This window comes from Thalia democratica, chromosome 4 (genome assembly GCF_965202585.1).
Source record: "Thalia democratica chromosome 4, ktThaDemo2.hap1.1, whole genome shotgun sequence".
NCBI lineage: Eukaryota > Metazoa > Chordata > Thaliacea > Salpida > Salpidae > Thalia > Thalia democratica.
Genome location: NC_139168.1, coordinates 15,158,274 through 15,178,725, shown reverse-complemented (window position 1 = coordinate 15,178,725; position 20,452 = coordinate 15,158,274). Strand labels below are relative to the sequence as shown.

At 27.1% G+C, this 20,452-nt stretch overlaps 1 protein-coding gene across 1 annotated transcript; it reads left to right on the top strand.

Moving 5' to 3' along the window:
- Positions 1-16,952: 16,952 nt before the first annotated feature.
- Positions 16,953-20,412, top strand: LOC145834717 (alpha-centractin-like). The gene is made up of 4 exons (XM_082942219.1): positions 16,953-17,050; positions 18,194-18,368; positions 18,703-18,761; positions 18,944-20,412. Exons 2-4 carry the CDS (start codon positions 18,231-18,233, stop codon positions 19,866-19,868), a joined length of 1,122 nt encoding a protein of 373 aa, XP_082798345.1. The 5' UTR covers positions 16,953-17,050; positions 18,194-18,230; the 3' UTR covers positions 19,869-20,412.
- The last annotated feature ends 40 nt before the right edge of the window (positions 20,413-20,452 follow it).

Below are 20,452 nucleotides of genomic sequence, written 5' to 3'. Positions count from 1 at the left end.
TCGTTCATGCTTAACTTTGCTTGTAAATTAACTCTGCTACCTACTATGTGTTTATTTTGTTACATATTTTCTTCGAATTTTATAAATTGTTTATTTAAAATTAGTATCTTCTAAAAGTATTATTACAATTTTCTACTAAAGTCGCCCACAATGACTTTTCCTGTAAATCTGATTTGTACCACCTAAAAACTGCTAACCAGAGTTGCCAGAAGACTATTTTTTTTATGCTAACTGAACACTGAATACCCAACAAACTTTTACTTGCTATAATAGAAATATCACCCTCAAGTAATTATTTTGTGAAATAATTCTTTTCAACAAGTATGCTTATGGCCCTTGTTGTGTATTAATAAATAATATTGAATGTAGTTTTGTACTAATTTGAACATTATTTCTTGTTTCAAATAGTGAACATTATTGAAAACCTGTTATCAGTTTTGTATATTTTTTATTAATTTGTTTAAAAAATTAATAACAAATTTAAAAATGAGGATTAGAATTTGAATATTTAAATTTACTAAACTTGATGAAATATTGCTTTAAAAATTAGACCATTTACACCATTTACACTTCTGACTTGTAAACTTAAATTTAATAACTTTAAATATTTCTTTAATTAACTAGGTATTATTTTGTACTAGATTAAACTTAATAAATTTATCATTTAAATTCTATAGACTAAAAAGATATATAGTTAAAAAAGTTATAGACTATAACTAAAAACATATAGAGTTATGAAAGTTAAAAATAATTTTGAACATAATGGTTTAGCTGGGTTTTAGTATTGTGTTTACTTTTGTTCTCAACTTTTTGTTAAACTTAGCTTAGTTTTATTTAAAAACTTTCTTTTATCAGGTCTTTACAGCAAAACCAAAGTAAAAATAGTTTATTACTAAGGTTGTTTGACTTTTTTATTCTAAATTGAACTGTCTAATTTTTAACAAATTGACCTTTTTACCTAATGATACCTAATGATACCTAATGATATTTACTAACATTTTTTACGAAAGGTGTTAGCTGCATAATATATATATATAACGTGTTATTATAAATCCTTTTTTATTTAACTGTTAGTTTTCTGCTGAAAAGCTCAGAGTAGGTCGCAGTTCACCCTCCCCTGATTTACTCTGGTTTACAATGTAAAAATTCAGTTATAATGAAAAACATAAATTTTTTGACTATTATGTCTGATATTTTTATATTTAAAAACTAAAATTGTTTTACAGAAACCTGCTTACAGTAAGTTTAAACTACTAGAAAACCTTTGAACTAAATTATTTTAGGTTTTTGTGTCAACTACTGTGATTAAATTAGTTATATCTTTTAATCAGTATTGTTGCAACTTTTCAATTTGTAACTCATTTAAGGCAAGGTCTTTGCAAAATATTTGCTATAATATTTTTTTATGCCCTTATACACTTGTGTGTGATTTGTAAACAACATTTTAAAAAACTTAAATTAGTATATGATACTAGAATTAAAAAAAAATAACTGTTACAAAACTTATTAGAACACCACTTTATTTCAGCGTATTTTTATATGCAAAACATTTAAAGAACTTGAACAATTTTTACATTTTTTTTACCTCAATGTATACAATTACAATAGCTATATGAAAAAAGGTGTCTTTAAAAATTTATCATATCTTATACAACTATATCTTAACTTAATTAAATTCATAACATGAAAAACAATTTTAAGCTTTTAAAATATTTTGTTTTTAAATCTATTGCCTTAAAATTTAGTTAGACAAAAGCCATGTTTAGTTTGTTACAATAGTAACGTTATTTAATTATGTTTTATTGTAAGCTTTACCTATCAGTAACTTTTACCTGTAGTTATATAATTCTGATAAACTTATTTTTTTAAACCATGTTGTGCTTATAATTACTTTTTTTACGTTTTGAAATTTTGTTAAAAACTTGTATTTTGCAAACATTATACTTTATTTTAAATTTCAGCATTAAAATCTATGAACATGGGTAAAACTGTGTTAAAGTCCACCCAAGCCGCAATGGATTGTACTTTATGGAGAAATACAAACTTTGAAATTATAAATTTTGAGCAAATCTATCGAAAATTACTCTTGAGTAACAAAGAATGTAAAAAAGTAAACAAATTTATCAAGAATTGTAAGAAAACTGCTTTAAACAACGCTGGTTGCAAAACCTTTAAAACAACAGGTAAGCAATTTTAATGTTAAAATTAAATTTTTAAACATTTTTTATATAAAACAGTTGTAATTGATCACAAAAATGTTTTAAGTAGTATAAAAAATGAATTGTTATAATGATATATTTACCTAAACATTACTTGAAGTAAATATATTTCATACAAGCTTTCTATTTTAAACTAAATAAATTTTGCAAAACAATAAGCTACTTTACTTTTTTATTTGTATAAACCAGGGTTTCCGAAACTTTATTTTCAAAAGGCTTCCGTTTTAGAAACTAAAAAAGCTATGGCCCTTCCATCAAAATTACTCAAAAGCTACCATTAAAAACATCTAAGACTTTTTTTTTAATTCCAGGATATTTAGTGTAAGTGTCAAATTTCTGCCCACTTTGGGAAACCCTGGTATCAACTATGCTGCTTAATTTTCTACTAAAACCTTTTATAATTGACTTTTATAATAATACTTTTAGCTTTAAGTATAGCTTTTGCCTTTACTGACCAAATACATAAATAAAAGTTTAAAATGTGTTTATTTTGTTTAAATTAATAAAAAATTATAATTTTACAACTAAAGGTTTTCTATACAAGTTTTCAAGATTTATATAAAGATACTTAAATCAGTCCAGAACAAAGTATTTTTTTTCTGCAACAATAATTAGAAAAAAATCAAAATATAGTTTTGAAAAAATTACATATTTATTGCATTATACACAAATTCAAAACGTTTTCAGACTTATAATATACTAATAGCACTCAGGCACATTTATGCAACTAAGTATATAATAGAGATAAAGTATTTATGTTTTAGTTTTGTTAGTTTATTATGAGTTTCAAAACTATCCTTTGTTTTTTCTAGTATACAACTTAACAAATTTTTTTTAAATTTTTTAGGTTTTCTTAGAGTCAGATAAATTAAAACTTCTAAAACGTTTTTAATAAAATGTTATATTAAAATGATTTTAATAAATCATACATTATTTTGTTTATACGATTTAAAACAATGAATACCAAAAATTTTCTTGAATATATATTTTTACCAGTTTTTACTATTTTCAATTTTATTAACTTTTTTTCTACAAGGTTTGTGTAAGATTTACTAAATTTGGTAATTTCTTAAAATCTGATAACAATAAACCGCTAAAAAAGTATTATAGAGTAATTTAACTAATAAAGAAATGAAAATTTAGAACTGCAAAAGGAAAATGGAAATGATTTAATTTTATCTGCTCAAGCAAATATGCTTTTCTTTAACAAAGACGTAGATACCGAAGTTAGCAATTTTCTCAAAAGCAAAGTCAATGTTAACAATGCAGCAGCATGCTACTACTTCGCTAGAAACTTCAAACTTTCCAGATTCAATGAAGTAACGCTGAAATATGTAGAGCGTTGCTTTACAGTGGTAGCCGACACACGCTGTTTTCATGAGTTGGACTTTTCTTCTGTAGCAAAAATACTTTCCAGCAGTGAATTGCATGTTGATTCCGAGTTGCAAGTGTTTGAAGCTGCAATGAATTGGTGGAAATATGATGAAAATGAACGTAGTAAGTTTTTAAAAAGTCTTCTGCTGAAAACTCGTCTTCACCTTTTATCAAAGCCTACACTTAGTTTTCTGCCGAGTAAAATGTCATCTTTTAGTAACAAGGAAGACTTTGCAGAGTTAATAAAAAAAAGTTTAGAAGAAAATAAGTTTAGAGGAAGGTATTGCCACCAAAATGAATTTGACGTTGTTTTGTGTGGTGGCCAGGATTTGTGTTCAAGACGTTCAGCACTTAGTGACGTTTACCGGTTAAATGTTACTGGTTCCAAAAGCGTGGAAACATTACCAAAAATGAACGTTGCACGGCAATTCTCTGAAGCATTTTACATAAAAGGTGAAGTTTACGTTTTTGGTGGTTTTGATATAGAATGGAACAAAATAATGCCTGTTGAAAAATATTCACCTGTAACTAATAGTTGGGAAGTGATCGCTCGAATGTATGATTGTCGCGCAGGTTTTTGCACGTGTTCCTTCATAGACAGCGTTTATGTCTTGGGAGGATTTACAATGCAAATGACCAATCATTGCATGAAATTCAATACAGCAAGTAGACAGTGGAGTGAAATTTCGAGAACAATTGAACTTAGACACGAGGCGTCTTCAGCTGTTTTTGAAGAAATGGTCGTAGTCTGTGGTGGATGGGGGTATGCCGGGTTATTAAACACTGTTGAGGCATACGACCATACAGCTGATGCATGGACTTACTTGCCAAACATGGTTGATGGTAGAAGTGCTCACAACTGTGTTTCTATAAAAAACAAATTGTTTGTGTTTGGTGGTAACACAGCCGAGAGTTTTGAAGTTTTCGATTCCACGTGCAACAAGTTTGCTCTTATAAAAAAGTCCTATACCTCAGTAGATAACTCAATGTTTATTAAAGTCAATATGTTTCCAATCGGAAGTGAACTTGCTGTGTTTAAGGATTTTAATAGGCCGGTGTTTTGGCTTTATGATGCAGACAAACAGGAATGGTCAAAACACAGCTACAATTGTGTTGAAAATGTTTCAGGCGGATCGTTTGTTAAAGTACCAAGATTATAAAAATTAAACAAAGTTTACATTACGTGAACAATAAAATTGAATATAGTTTTTATTTAAATAAATACTTGTATGTATAATTTGTGAGTATCTTGTTATTTACTTATATATACGATTAACTTTCTAACGTAAAATGTTACAATAATTTTCAACGCTCTCTTTTGTTTAAGTTACAGTTTAGGATTTTTCGCAAGTTTTCTAAAACTATAAAATGGTTAAGATGTTTAGAAAACTGTGAGTATTTTATTAATATACAACATTTTGCTCATTACCAATTATCTAAATATTTTTATTCGGAGTTCGTCACAAATAGAGTAAAATACCAGTTACTTGTTAATTACGTAATGTATGTTATATCTTTTTAAATGAATGAAATATTAATTAATTTGTTACTATACTCGACAAAAATATATTTTCAAAAATTTATTTGTATATTTCACTTCAATATGGCTCCATCTGGGTCGAAATGGGGGGCTGTTAATAATTAAGGGGTTTGAAAGGGAGAAAACTTGAAATTATTTGCAATAAAAGCTTATAGCTTATACGAAATAGGGATGTTTATGGAAATAAATATGGGAAGTCCAATTACAATTAAAATAAAGTTAGAATCAGTACAGCAATTGTTCGAACCGGCTGCGTGGTCAAATTTACGACCCTGTTTGTAGCATGATGAAAAACAATCGACTTAATGTAGGAAAACAACAGCTCGCTTAGGTTAAATTATTTTTTTCATTGCTATGCTTTGCAACAGAACAGTTTGTTCTAAAAAAAGTTTAACAAAAGTGTAATAAAGCATAGTTTATTAGTTTAAAAAATGTTTTGTCTTTATAAAATTAAACGCGAATGCAAAAACTACTTTTTTAATTTGAATTTTTTCTTTCAGTGTTCATAAAGTCATCCAGGTCGTTTGTAAATGCTACGAATTATACACTCAAATAAATAAGCTACTAATTTTGATAAATAAAAGAAAAATAAACATGAAAATGAGATTTTTAAGTTTAATAAAACCATGTATATAACGGCTCTGCTTTGCAGATATGAGTCCGTTTCTTTAATTCGTCAATGAAAACTATGATGGCATAGCGCTACTTAAACATACTTTGACTCATGGAAATTAATATTTTTTAAAGTTATACTAAGTTAGAAATGATAAAAAGTTTTTCTGCATTTCTATTTATTTATTGACTTGAACTACTCTTTACTAAATTTTTCAATACAAATACTGGTTTTGAAATCATAACTTATTTGTTTTGAAAAAAGGGCGAAACTGTAATATTAAATGGATGCACGTTTGTTATGGATATAATGTAAAACTTTGTTAAAGAATCTTTTGCATAATCACACCCAAATATAATAAAAATCTAAAATGTTTATAATTATTTAGTTAATATAAATCAGTAGTCGGCAGCCTTATGCAACTCAAGAGCCACTTTTCTTAGGAAAATTGCTCGCTGGCCGCAATATTTAGAAAGTAACCATTGAGGAGGACTGCATTCATTTAAAAAAAGCTCAGTAATTGGTAGAAAAATATTATTTAAGATCAATAATATGATAATTTAAGCACTAATAAAGAGTATTCGTTAAAGTAAGAGCATACCTGTTAGTTTTTAATACGAAAAATATAAGTTTTGTTGTTTTTAAAATGTACATTTTTGGCATTTGAACAAGCTCCTTTTAAAAAGGAGCTTGCTGGTAGCAGATTTTAACTTTGAGGACTGCATTTGCCGACCCCTGATATAAATGGAATGTAAAACATAAAGAATCTAAATATACATCAGGTATAATAATTACTATATTTTAGAAGTGATTGTTACTATAGCAGAGATACTGTTGGCAGTGATCACATGAATGGATTGTTGATGATTTTTTTGTTGGAGTGTCGGCAGGTACTTGCTTGGGGATTTGAGCTTCATGATTTTCCCACACTTTGTGGTTTTCAGTGTTGAGATTTTAATCTCAGTGTTTGCCAAATGACTGTCACCAAGGGAATTTTTTTTCAGTTGAAAAATATCTATCCTGTACTAAGTTTTTTGAGATAATTACCTCAAACTATCAGGAAACGTTCCTTGCAATATTATAACATTTTTTCAAAACAGAATTTAAAAAAAATTGAAATATAAGTTTTATAGAAAAAAAAAAGTTTTTTTTGTCATAAAATTTTTATCTTTTATTTATTTTCTCTAACTTTGTTTAAAAAAATTTTTCTTAATCACTTCCTAAATATTTGAGGTAGCTATCTCAAAAAACGTAGGAGTAGATATATTTTTAATGAAGTAGTCTTTTTTTCCTTGTTTAAGTTTGCTCCTTCAGTAAGGCACCAATTTTGAAACTTTATCCCAAATAATAACTTTAAATTTTAATATGTGAAGTGCATTATGTAGCTTAGTAAAAACTTTAAAATAAGATCAAGTTGTATGAAAAGTTATTTAATGACCCCTATGCCCTTAATAACTTAAGCTGGTTTTTAATAATTTAAACTGTGAATAAAGTTTTGAAAGTTCTTATTATTTAAGTTTTCTTATTTCAAGTTTTTTGAGGTTTCACATAACTATTCAAAAAAGACTGTTTTATTGAAAATACTTCATTTAGAGTTTATATATTTTGCTACAAACTTTCTTAGTCTAATCTTTACTTTATAAAAAGCAGTTGTATTGTAAGAATTGTATAAAACTTAAATAAATTCAAAAACATTCAATTTTTTTTTACTGTTGGTGTAAAATAGATTAAATTTTATTTTATATGAAAAGAACACTTCCTAAAAATCCTAAATGATTGTTTAGAAATGATGGAGAAGGTAGATTTTAAAGAAAATTGGCAATGTATAATTTTGCTCTATGTGTTTGTATCTGAATTTTTTACTTAATTGACTATAAATCTAATGGTAAATTCATTTTATATGTGCAATAAACAGTATTTTACAGATTTATATTTTGAGCTTTAAAAATGTTAGTTTCTATATTTAGTACATATAGATAAGGGAATAAGGGGGGATTCAACACTTTCACAGTAATAAGACTGGTTTGTATTTTAAAGCTAAGAGCATACACAGGGTGACCAAATAACCTGGAATTTGACAATTTATTCCAAAAAAACCTTAAATTCGAGAAATTTGAAAAAAATAACCTGTAATTTTGAACAAAAATCACAAAAATACCTAGAGAAACCTCAAATTTTAAACAATGTTGAGACAACTTCGATTTGACACAAACAGTCTATCACATGGATAAAAAAAAATTATCATCAAAAAAAAAATTCTATGAAAAAACACATTTATTGTAGCTTTACAGAATCTCTCAATGTTGTTAATTAACACAGTTTTTTACCTTGAACTAAATTTTAAACCAAAAATAGACCCAAAAATGTGTACTATCAAAAACCTAGAAGAAATTCTCTAAAATCAGTGGCCACCCTGTATGTACTATAATGGTGGCCACTGACCTTTTATGTATGAATAATAAAAGTTAATCAACTCTTTAGGTATAAACAGTTTTATAAAAAAATCTGATACAACCATATGGAATTAAAAATATTTAAGACTGATGTTATCTGGTTTTTTAAAATTCACACATTCAAATAGTTTGAATTAAAAATCTATCTCCTCCCACACTTCAAAATTCAGCAAATATTTTTTTCATTATTACAAACAAACAAATTTAAAAAAAGAAATACTTATAAAAAAATTATAAATAAAAGTAGAAAAAAAAAGATTTATTTCTTAGCTATTTATAAAAAAAAGTTATGTATATAAATTAAAAAGTACGTTTCTTTTTTAATGTTCATAAGTTCCTCTTAGAAAGTTTTAAAACAGTTGTTAAAAAAATGAATAGAGGAGATAGATCTATAGTGAAATTGTCTATTTTTGTTTTTTTAGTGTGCACATCCCGTGAAGAAACTATAGAACTTTCTAAGCTTGATTGCTTATATTTTTAAAATTGATTTAAATTTAAATTAGCAGTAAAGAGTAATTGGTAGCTTTAATAAAATTTAAGACTAACTTTCAAAAAAAAAAGTGTTTTACCCCTCCCTATGGTCATAATGCTAAAGTAGCCAAATTTGTAAAGTATAAATACAAAGAAAAATGAAATTACTCAATAAAGGTTTAAGGTTATTTATTTATTAATCTTATAAAGTCATAAACCTATAAATCTGAATGAAATCATACTTAACAGATCAGGGTAGTCATATCTGAAAAAATATAAAATTAAATACTTTTTGTTTTATACATTAAATTTTGAATATGTTTTTAATAAAAATACATGTAAATCTTAAATGTTTGGCTTCATATTACTACATGTTTAACACTTTTTATTAAAGTTTTGTTAGTATTTTAGAACTTTGAAGTTAAGGGCATAAAGGTGATTAAATCACTTTTTACACAATGATCTTATTATATAGAGTTTCAACTCAGCTACAAGATGCTTTTAACAGATTTGAAAAATTCAAATAAGTTTCTAAGAAATTGTAGTTTAAAGTCGGAAGCAACAGTAGGTTCCTTATAGGGGAGGTGAAAACCAAAACTGCAGTAGAAGACTATTTCACAAAAAAATTATCTTTTCCTACGTTTTTTGAGATAAATACCTTAAACTTTCAGGAAATATTCCTTGCACAATTAAAAAATTCTGTTGAAAAGAATTTTTAAGAAATCTGAAAATAAAAATTTAAGAGCATATGGGCGTAAATTACCTATTTTCACAGTTTAATCTTGTTTTATAGAGTTTTAACTTAGGCTACAAGATGCTTTTTACTAATTTAAAAAATTCAAACAAATTTTTGAGATATAGCCAGTCAAAGTTGTACACTACAATATGTTTCTTATGGACGGGAAAAAAAAACAGCAAATAACTAAAAATCACTAAAAATCCTACGTTTTTTAAGATATATACCTCAAACTTTCAGGAAATTTGCAATATTTAGAAAATTCTGTCCGTTGGAACAAGATTAAAAAAAAAAATTATGACCAAAATCAAAATAAAAGCTTTTGTTTGTTTGTTTTTTTTCTATAAAATTTTTGTTTTTTAATTTTTTTTTAAACAGTTTTATTTTTATAAAATTTTACTTTTTTTTTAAATTTAGCAAGGAACATTTTATGAAAGTTTAATATAATTATCTCAAAAACGTAAAAAAAGATAAAATATTAGTGAAATAGTCTTTTTCTGTGGTTTTAGTTTGCGTCTTTCATAAGCAACATACTATTGCTCCAACTTTTTCCGTCTCTATCTTAAAAACTATTTTAAATTTTTGAAATTTTCAAAATGCAACTTGTAGCTTAGTTAAAACTCAATTAATTACAACTAAATTGTGAAAAAATATTTATTTACATTCCTCTGCCCTTAAGTACTTGAATAATAATTTATTTATAAGTATAAAGCAATTTTTCACTCTATTAATAAGTTGATGAGATCCTCAGTGACAATAAATTTTTGGAAATCAAAGCAAACATTTACAGAGACATTACAGAGTTTAAGTTTTCTATGAAGAACCAAAAAACTAACAAAAACTGGTAAAAAAATGACGGCACTATAAATAAAATTATTTAATAAATTTGTTAACAAGTTATATCATTAACAATTAAAGCTTGATAATAAACACTAATAGAACATTATATTTACTGAATGAAATTTTGTAGGCTAAATTTGTATATAAAAAGAGCTTTAACTTCAATTTCCAATTTTTTTTATTAATTGTCGCAAAATATCATATATATTAGGAATTAGTTAAACCTACTATAAATTTGTAATAAACTGGATAACCTAATGATGAACACTTATCTTAAATCATAGACAAACTTTATAAAAAAATACAAATTACAAAAACATTTTTGTTTTAGTTTGTAGTTTTTACAAAGTTTCAAAATATGTAGTTAGTATTAGAATAAGTACATATGTGAAAACCCACTTTTAATATTATAAAATAAATTTATCATAGTTATTGAAAAAAAGCATCTAGTAAGTTTGTAAATATCCATCAAAAATACTTAAGTTTATATTAGTTTTTATATAATAAATTAGTTTTAGTATTTATAAAATGAAACTAAAACTAGTCAGAATCAAATTTTTGAATATAAATAAATAAACTTTTTATTGTTTTTAAATAGTTAACTTTTCTTTGTATATTAGTGAAATAAAAGTATTGGCTCTGTTTAATCTATGATTAATTTTTATTTGATTAGAAGATAATGTTGTTGATTACTTTTTAATTTTTCCAAGAAACAATTTTTTTTTATGTATAAATTTAAACAAATGGAAAAATATTTAGAAATTATTCATTTATAATTTTTTTTTGTTAGATTTTTAATGTATTAAAATTTTTTTAAAACCATTAGTTGTAAAATTTGCACTTTTGTAGAACAGGTCAAAAATGTGTGTAGAAATTTTTATACAAAGGGTTAAGGGCGTTAGGGGATCCACCTTAACTTTTACAAGTTGATCTTATTTTATAGAGTTTTATCTGAGCTATCAGAAATTTTTAACCACTTGAAAAACTTCCAAGTAATTTTTGAGATATGAGTGATTAAAGTCGGTGACCTCAATAGGTTCTTAATGGAGGCCAATAGGTTCCTAATGGAAGGAGCAAACTAAAAACACAAAAACAGACCTTTTCAGTAAAAATCTACCTTCTCCTTTATTTTATAAGCAATCTTCTTCAAACTTTCACAGAAAGTCTATTATTAAATATATAAAAAGATTTAATGCACTTATAAGTATTTTTTTAATTAAAAAAAATATTGTTAAAATAAAACCCCTTTTTTATTAGAATTTTATTTTTTAATAATTTTAAAATTGCAACATTCAAAGTCTTTTAAACTATAAAAATGAACGTTTCCTGAAAGTTTAAAATCTCTAACTCAAAAAATGAAGATAAGGATATATTTTTAGTAATTTTTGAAATTTCGAGAAATTGATCATAAAAAACTTGCGATTCATACATTTGTATTGGAAACTTTTTATAAAAATTACAATACCTCAAAATTTAAATAAGTTTTTTTTATTCTATAAAAACTGGATTGTAGTTTGTACTTTAAGTTTTCTTATAAGATCTAATGTTGTTTTAAATATGTCCCACTCCTCTATTACCCTTAAATATGTACAATAGGACTTTTTTGCACAAAGGCTTAATTTTGTACAAAAAGTAATTTTTTTCAAAAAACACAAAAAAAAAATTAATATGTGGAAAAGTGTCTTTGTGTAAAAGTGAACTTTTGTGCATATTTGACATCCCCCACTTTTGTACAGGTTATTTTTTTTATTAATTTGTTTGTTTTTTAGATTTTTTACTATCACTGTTTCCCAAAACTCAAACCCTTATAGTCAATAAATTTATTTTCTTCCTTTTTACTTTTTAACATTTTTTTCTTTACTTTTATTTTTACATTATAACTTTTAACCCTTACCCTTAGTTGGTAAATTAGTTTTATTATTAATTTTGTTTTATTTGTTAAATCTATTTTTATAATTTTTTTATAAATATATTTTTACTATTAATGTAACCTCTAACCCTTACTATTGGTAATTTTTTTACTAATAGCTATATATAATTTTTGAAATATACATTTTCTTCTTTACTCTCATGCAAAAATGACTGCCCTTTGTGCATATTTAACCATCCCCTTAAATACAATTAATTAATATATAACTTTTTGGTTACCTAATCTATTTACATTACCTTAATATAAAATATTATTGACTTGCTTTAAGTACAGGTAAAGCTATACAAAATTAAAGTTTTTACATGTCTATGTAGTTTCTGTAGGTTAAAAGTAACATTTTTTATTTTGAATTTTTAGATTAAAGAGTTAACAGGTTCCTTGCAAAAGTAGCAGACTACTAAGCATAAGTTAATAAACTATTTAAGGCTAATGAGTAATTTTTTTGTTTAATGTTGATATTTTATATTTATAAATCAGGGTTTGTGCGCGTCAGGCTAAATCAGGCTAAGTCAGACTAAATCAGTTTTTTTGAAAAAGGTTGAAAAACGTCAGGCTAAATCAGTTTTTTTGATTAAAAATTTGAGAATCTCAGTTTTTCTCAGTTCAAATGCTTGAAAAATTTTGATAAAAATAAGTTGAGAAATCTTTTTAATATAAAATTGAGATGTGAATTTATTTCTAAATGAAGATTTAGTTATTAAAGACAAAATCAGTGAGTATTTGTAAAATTTTGTTGAATCTCTAAAATTTTTAAGAATCTTCATTATTTTGTTTTGAGTAGGTTATATACGTCATAATTATGAAAATTCATAAAAAACTACAGTTTAAACATTACAGTTTAGTTCAATAACTTGGCTGTTTGTTTGAATTTTAATACTTGTGTAACTGTAAGTGTTTCATTTTAAATTTTAATAAAACACAACAATGCGCGTCGTTTTATTATAAATCTTCTGGTTATGTTTTTACTTAGTGTTAATTAAATTGAACAATTGTGTTTGTAATATATATTAAATTTTTACATTAGTTGTACATTAGATATAACACTTATTTTAAAACTTATCACTGAATTTGTTATGTTAAGGGCATAGGGGGGTCAATCACCTTTTTTACAATTTAGTCGTATTTTATTGAGTTGTAACTAAGCTATGAGTTGCTTTTTGCAGATTTTTAAAGCTCAAAATATTTTGAGATAAAGCTGATTGAAGTTGGTGACTACAGTAGTACTAATCAAGACTACCCAATACCTAAAATGACTTCTAAAGAGGATTTTCCTTACTTTAAGAAAATGTCAGGCTAAATTGGTCTCAGTCAGGCTAAATAAAAAAAAATTCGCGCATGAACCCTGATAAATACAAGCTGCTTTCTACAGTACTTTTTAATTTCAATTTGTTTTTGAGAGATAAAAAACTTAAATTGGAAAATTTTAAAAGTTTATTAAAGAAGATGCAAGCTAAAATGGCTACTTAGGAATATTATATTATCTGTTATAATTAAGAAACTGTTTTCAATCCTTCTTTATCTCATCTTCATAAAACTTTTGTTATTTTCAGAAATATTCTTTTAAAACTTTAACAAAACACCTTTTTATTTTAACAAAAAAAAAAAGAAGACTTCTTATTATATAAAATTTATTTTTCATTAAAAAAAATTATTTAAGAATAAATACTGCAAGAAATTTTCTGAAAAAAATTGGAGGTAGGTTGGTTAAAAAATGTAGTTTTATTTTTATCTAAGAAAATAGGTCATAAAAAATATCTTCAATTTATGCTTGTATCATAAACTTAATACAAATTTTCTGACTATCTTTATTTTTTTTTGTTGTGTGAAGAGTATAAGGGTTGTCAAAAATCTGAAATTTGACAGTTTAGGCTAGAAAAAATCTTTTTTTTTTATTTGACAAAAAATGTCTATCATAGATATAATTTTAGTTTTTATCCTTAATTTTTTTTTTTAAATTAATTTAATAAAGATTTAAAGTATCTTTTTAATGTTTTAATACTATCTAACATAGTTTTTTCCTTGAACTTCATATTAAACTGAAAATAGACCCAAAAACTTATACTTTCAAAAACCAAATAAAAGTTAGAAAACTGAAAGAAATTTATCAAAAACACTTGGCAACCCTGGAGTATAACACTGTACATACATTAAGCTTTCGATTAAGAACAAATTTAAATTTATGTAAAAAATCTTGGACCCCTTATGGCCTTAGTTGATAATTTACCTTTTTTTAAATAAAAAATTTCAAATTTTCTTAATTATAAAAAGTATCTTTATCACCTGTTATGGACTTACGCACATAAAATATAGCTTTGGTAAAACTCTTCTGTTACTTTGTTCCAGATTAAGTATCGGTAAACTTAGCATAATCTTTTGTTTTTGTGCACATAATGTTTTTCTGGATTAAGCACAACTTTGTTTTTCCTGCAAGTATCATATTCCACCAATGATCAGCCAACACTTGATCACATGAAACATTGTCATCCAACAAGTTTTTTACAGACATCATCAATTGATTTGTTCTGAATCATAAAATTATAGTTTTTAGTCATAAACAAGTATCTAAATAGCATTTGCTGATAAAAATGAATCAATATACAACAAAAAGAAACGATTACTGTAAAAAAATATTTTATATAAGTATAGCTAGTCCAATACTTACACAGGTCTAATTTGTATTATATATATGTTAGCTAGTAGAATTTTGTCAACTAGTAGAAATTTCTAGTGAAATATATCTAATACTTTTTTGCACTTTATTTCAAACCCTAGAATGTGTAAGTAATGTTGCCGCCTTACCAGTAATGCCCCTCATCAACCCCTTTGTAGCTTATTTCCCCTAACTTACTCATATGGCTTATTTTACCAAACCTCAGTCTAGAACTTCATTAATTGATACAAATAATCTCATTCAACTTTTTTGTTTTTAACTTTAACGTTACCAATCAAAACAAAATAGTTAACATTAAAGTTTTATAAAAATTGTATTAAATATTTATAATAAAAAGTATACTAACATTGTTTTTGTTTACACTTTATGAGAAAGTATCAGAAAAAAAAAACTTAACAAGCATATAACATATGATTCAAAGTTACTAAAACTGTTTTATTACTTTTCAAACTTTCTTAGCACAAATGCATTAATCAATAATGAATTACTCAAGTTAAACCTATTTGTAATGTAATGTATTTCAAAATTTAAAGTTCATATCATATGAAAATTATTTTGCAGCATCTTGTAGACAGTAATCTTGTTAATAAGATGGACAGCAGCCGTTTCACTGCAGTCCCAACAGCGCCACCGAGTGACTCGCTAAACCCGCCACCACCTTACGCTCCACCTCCCACCTACAACCAGGCAGTTTTTCAAACAAATAAAACAGTTTACCAGCCACCAGGTGGTGTTTACCAACCACCACCCATGCAGCAAGCCAGAAATGTTCAGCCAATCACAGTACCCAGGTTGCCAGAAGAACATCAGAATGTTCAGCCAATCACAGTGTCCAGGTTGCCAGATGAGCATCGGGAAGTGGCAAACAATCAGATGACACCAACAAAAAAAATTTTTACTTTTTTTGCTTTCATCATGGTGATGGTTTTTCTCTCTTACTTTCTCCCCGAAATTATTTACAACAGCAAGATTTCTTCATACGAAGATGATGATGATTTTTATGATGAACTAGGTTGAGAATAATGTTAAGAACTAGATTGGCACTATTTATTTTGGAATATACAAAATTGTATCAAATTAAGATGTTCAGATGTTACTTCTTGTTTAATTTTTTGCTTGCTACTGTTTGTAAAATTCTCTGTAAAGATCGTTTTTGTTGTGTTTTTAATCATCGATTATAACCACTTTTCTTTGTCTCGTACTGTTTTTAGAACACAGATTACACATGCGTACTCCTGATGCTGCTTGAATTCTTTTGAAACCTTTTATACTTTGAATCTTTAAGTTTTAAACATTTTACAAAGGTACTAATATAGAATGATTTAAACATAAAGTATTTCCCTATTTTTAGTTATTTAGCAAAAAGTTGTAAATAATCAAAAAAAGGGCAATTTTTATCTACTTGACAAATTTTATTTTTAATTTTTTATCAAAATATTAGATTGCAACTGATTTTTATTTCTTTTATAATTAAAAAATAAATTCCTTTTTTTAATGTAGAAATACTAAATCAATATAATGTTGCAATCAATAACTTACGTCTGTAAGTTGACATTTATAAATTTGTTAATACGAAATTCTTAATACAATAATGTTTTCTGTTTGCTTTCAGATTTAAAAGCTAGTTAATTTTTTTCAATTTTGCAAATCTTGTAGTTTCACTTAAACTTAGAATTATTGGTTTTTTAAACTTGTTTTAAGAGTTAACAAATAATAAATAAAAAATCAAATCGTTAAAAATATGTTTTACTGCTATTAAAGTTGCCACTCATCTTGACCGACAATGCTAGCCTAGAAGACTTATATTGCCATAAGTGTGCGAAAAAAAAAATTTTCTTTGCTTAAATTATAATTAAAAAAAAAAAATTAGTTATGTTTTAAATTGTTTGAACTTTTTATTTTGCTAGTCCTTTTATTAGACTCTATACAAGCGATACAAGTATAAAAACCATTTAAAATTGCAATATTATTAAAACTGTTAATTTCAATGTTACTATTTTCTATATGTAGCTAATATTAGCATTATTACTAATATTTTCATAATTGAAAAACTGTACATGACATAGTTAAATTTGAAATATTAATATTAATATTAGATTATGAATTTTATTCATGTATTTAAAAGTGATAAATCCACTAAATGAGTTTGAAAAATCCTGACATGGAATGTGCAAGCATATTTTATTATTTTTATTGAGTTTAGGTGAGTCTTTTTAATAAATTAATTGTTAGTAACATGTTAGTTTATAGTGACTTAAGTTAGTTTTTGGTCTGGTCACTATGGCTGATTTTTTTGGGTGAGTGGCAATCCTTGTAAATTTTTTTTGTGTTTGTTTTTATTAATCTAGTAATTTGAACCAATTAACTAAATGCTTGTATATTTTTTGTTATAAAAACAAAATTTAAATTTTTACACAAAATCTTCTAAAAAAAATATCAATCAGAAAAAAAGTAGGCATTATTTTTGTTAATTTTTTTAAATATTTATTGATAGTACGATGTCATCGCCTGGTAACTATACTATCTTGTTGCATGTTTTATAAGTATAAATGTTGTATTTGGTATAAAATTTTTTTTATGACAGTCCGTGTTTTAGCATGAATATTTTTCAGTACATGATTGTAATGATTTACAATTAATTACATTTATTTTCTTCAAGTAGTTAAATTTAGGCTATATATTTAAAAAAAAACTTTTCAAGAACTGCATGCGGAGAGATGTTTTAGAAATTATTATTTTATTTTTTGGCTTGCACTTTCTGTATAGATCCATGTTAAACTATGATTTGTTGTATACTTTGAATAATACTGCAGTTTTATATGATTAGAAACTATTTGGTACTTTAGAAAGAGTATACTATTTAGATCATGTTGTAAAAAATATTCATTTCCTATTTTTTTTAAACATGTTTAATTTTTTTTCTACTTTATGACACCATTGAACTAAAATTTTGTAACTGTATCAATATATATTAATAATAAGTTATAAAACTTATTAAAGCCTAATGCTTAAAATTAAAGTTCAAAACTGTACTTTATTTTTTGAGTTTAAATAGTTACCAATAAATCGGTCTAGAAGGTTTTGGATTGTTTTAATTTTGCACTTTCATTGAATTTTTAGAATATCATTTTTTTATATGAAAATGTTCGTTTTTTCTGCGTGAAAAAGCTTACTTTTGAAAAAATTGATAACTGAAGATTTTTTTTTATTTCCTAATTTTTCTAAAATTTTGCTGTCTTGTTTTTTAAGTCTTGAAATATTTGTAACTTAACTAAAACACAAAGTAAGAGTTTATATTTGTACAAAACCAATAAAAAGATATAATGCAAAATTCAAATACCAGCAGATTTTTGTAACTAATACATTTAACCACCAAACACAATATGGAGTCGTACGATGTTATCGCCAACCAGCCCGTAGTCATTGACAACGGGTCGGGCATGATCAAGGCGGGGTTCGCCGGGGACCAGGTTCCCAAGTCCTACTTCTACAACTACATCGGCAGGCCCAAGCACGAGAAGGTGTGAGGATTTTATAAAATATATTATAAGAAAAATTGAATTTTTTTGGTAAAATACAACTTTTTTTTAAAATTATATAAAGATTATCCAGCACAGTAAATACTCTGTAACTTAATAACTTCTCTTATAAATTTTTGTTTTAATTTATCCTTTTAAATTTCTGTCGAGTAATATCTTACAAAATTAGTTTAAAGACGTTTTTATTTTTTTTTGATAAAAAGCAAACTTATTTAAATCTATTTTAGAATGTTAAAAACAATTCATACTCTGTAACTTAAAACCTCTGTAATAACTTTTCAAATTTTTGCATTTTTTGTCAAGCATTTACTTTAAGGTGATGGCGGGCGCGTTGGACGGAGACACCTTCATCGGCTCGAAAGCGCAGCAGCACAGGTAAAGAAAAACTTCTCAAAATGTTATTGATTCAATTTAGTTGTTAAACTTTTTCATGAATAAAACTCCTTGTATTTACATATTTTATTCACAATGATATTTTGAAACGAAACCAAACATAAATATAAACAGACATATCTGTTTACCATAATAAAATGACCTACAATTGTTCCACAACACAGGGGCCTGCTGAGCATACACTACCCCATGGAGCACGGCATCGTCACGGACTGGAACGACATGGAGCGGGTGTGGCAGTACGTGTACAGCAAGGACGAGCTCAACACCTACCCGGAGGACCACCCCGTCCTGTTGACCGAAGCACCGCTCAACCCCAGGCAGAACAGGGAGCGGGCAGCTGAAATTTTCTTCGAGACCTTCAACGTGCCGGCCTTCTACGTGTCCATCCAGGCGGTCCTGTCCTTGTACGCGGCCGGCAGGACCACGGGCGTGGTGCTGGATTCCGGGGACGGGGTCACCCACGCCGTGCCGATATACGAGGGGTTCTCCCTGCCCCATTCCATCATTCGTAGCGACATTGCGGGCAGAGACGTGACCAGGTACCTGCAGCTGCTGCTGAGGAAGGAGGGTTTCATCTTCAAAACCTCCGCCGAGTCGGAGATCGTCAAGAACATAAAGGAGAAGATGTGCTACCTGTCATTGAACTCGAAGGAGGACACCGAGACGGACAAGAAGAGCTACATGCTGCCGGACGGCAGGTCCATCGTGATCGGCTCGACCAAGCACAAGGCGCCGGAGATCCTCTTCAACCCGAACCTGATCGGGGAGGAGGGCGTGGGCATCCACGAGGTGCTCAACAACAGCATCACCAAGTGCGACCTGGACCTGAGGAGGGGCATGTACCAGAACATCGTCCTCTCGGGGGGATCCACCCTCGTCAAGGGCTTCGGCGACCGGCTGCTGAGCGAGGTGAAGCACGTCGCTCCCAAGGACGTCAAGATAAAGATGCTGGCGTCGCAGGAGCGGCTGTACTCGACGTGGATCGGCGGGTCGATACTGGCGGCGCTGGACACGTTCAAGAAGATGTGGGCGAGCAAGCGGGAGTACGAGGAGTGCAGGCACCGCTGCCTCAACAAAATGTTTTAAACTTTTTTTGATATTTTACGTAGGCTGAACTTGAGAAATAAGTTGCAATTACAAAGTTTTTGTCTTTAAACAAAACTAAAAGCTAAAATAGTTACTTGTTTCGGTTAATATTTTGAAAACATCAAGCAAAGTATGTAAGTGTTGTGATTGTCATCTGTTTTAATAATAAAGTTTGCATGTTTACCTAAATATATTGGAAGGCTTTTTTATTTCTTTAATTTATGATCTTTAATTTTCACCATTTTTAGCCTATTTTGTACGTATTAAGGCTCTATTCAAAATGGTGCTTTTTGTTATAAAGGTATATGATATAACTTGAAACTAAACATCAATTTTTAATTGATATTTAAAAAGAACTATTTATTAAATAGGTGTTAAAATGCCAAAAATCAAGTTTCATTGTTTTGTTACTATCATTGATAAGATAAACAATAAAAAAATTAATAAGCGTTTTACACTGATATATAACTTTGTTAATTTTACTTACATTTTAAAACTATTAACAAATTTTGGGAACAATTGATCGTATTTTTTTTTTGTTTTTTAGCCACTTGCTTAGAACTTTATTTTATTCCTGTATTAAT

Bases quoted from the DNA above. Each gene is read 5' to 3' on its own strand.
- LOC145834717 (XM_082942219.1), top strand. From the start codon at position 18,231: ATGGAGTCGTACGATGTTATCGCCAACCAGCCCGTAGTCATTGACAAC. The intron at 18,369-18,702 runs GTGTGAGGATTT...ATTTACTTTAAG, and splicing joins GCAGGCCCAAGCACGAGAAG to GTGATGGCGGGCGCGTTGGA. The intron at 18,762-18,943 runs GTAAAGAAAAAC...TCCACAACACAG, and splicing joins TCGAAAGCGCAGCAGCACAG to GGGCCTGCTGAGCATACACT.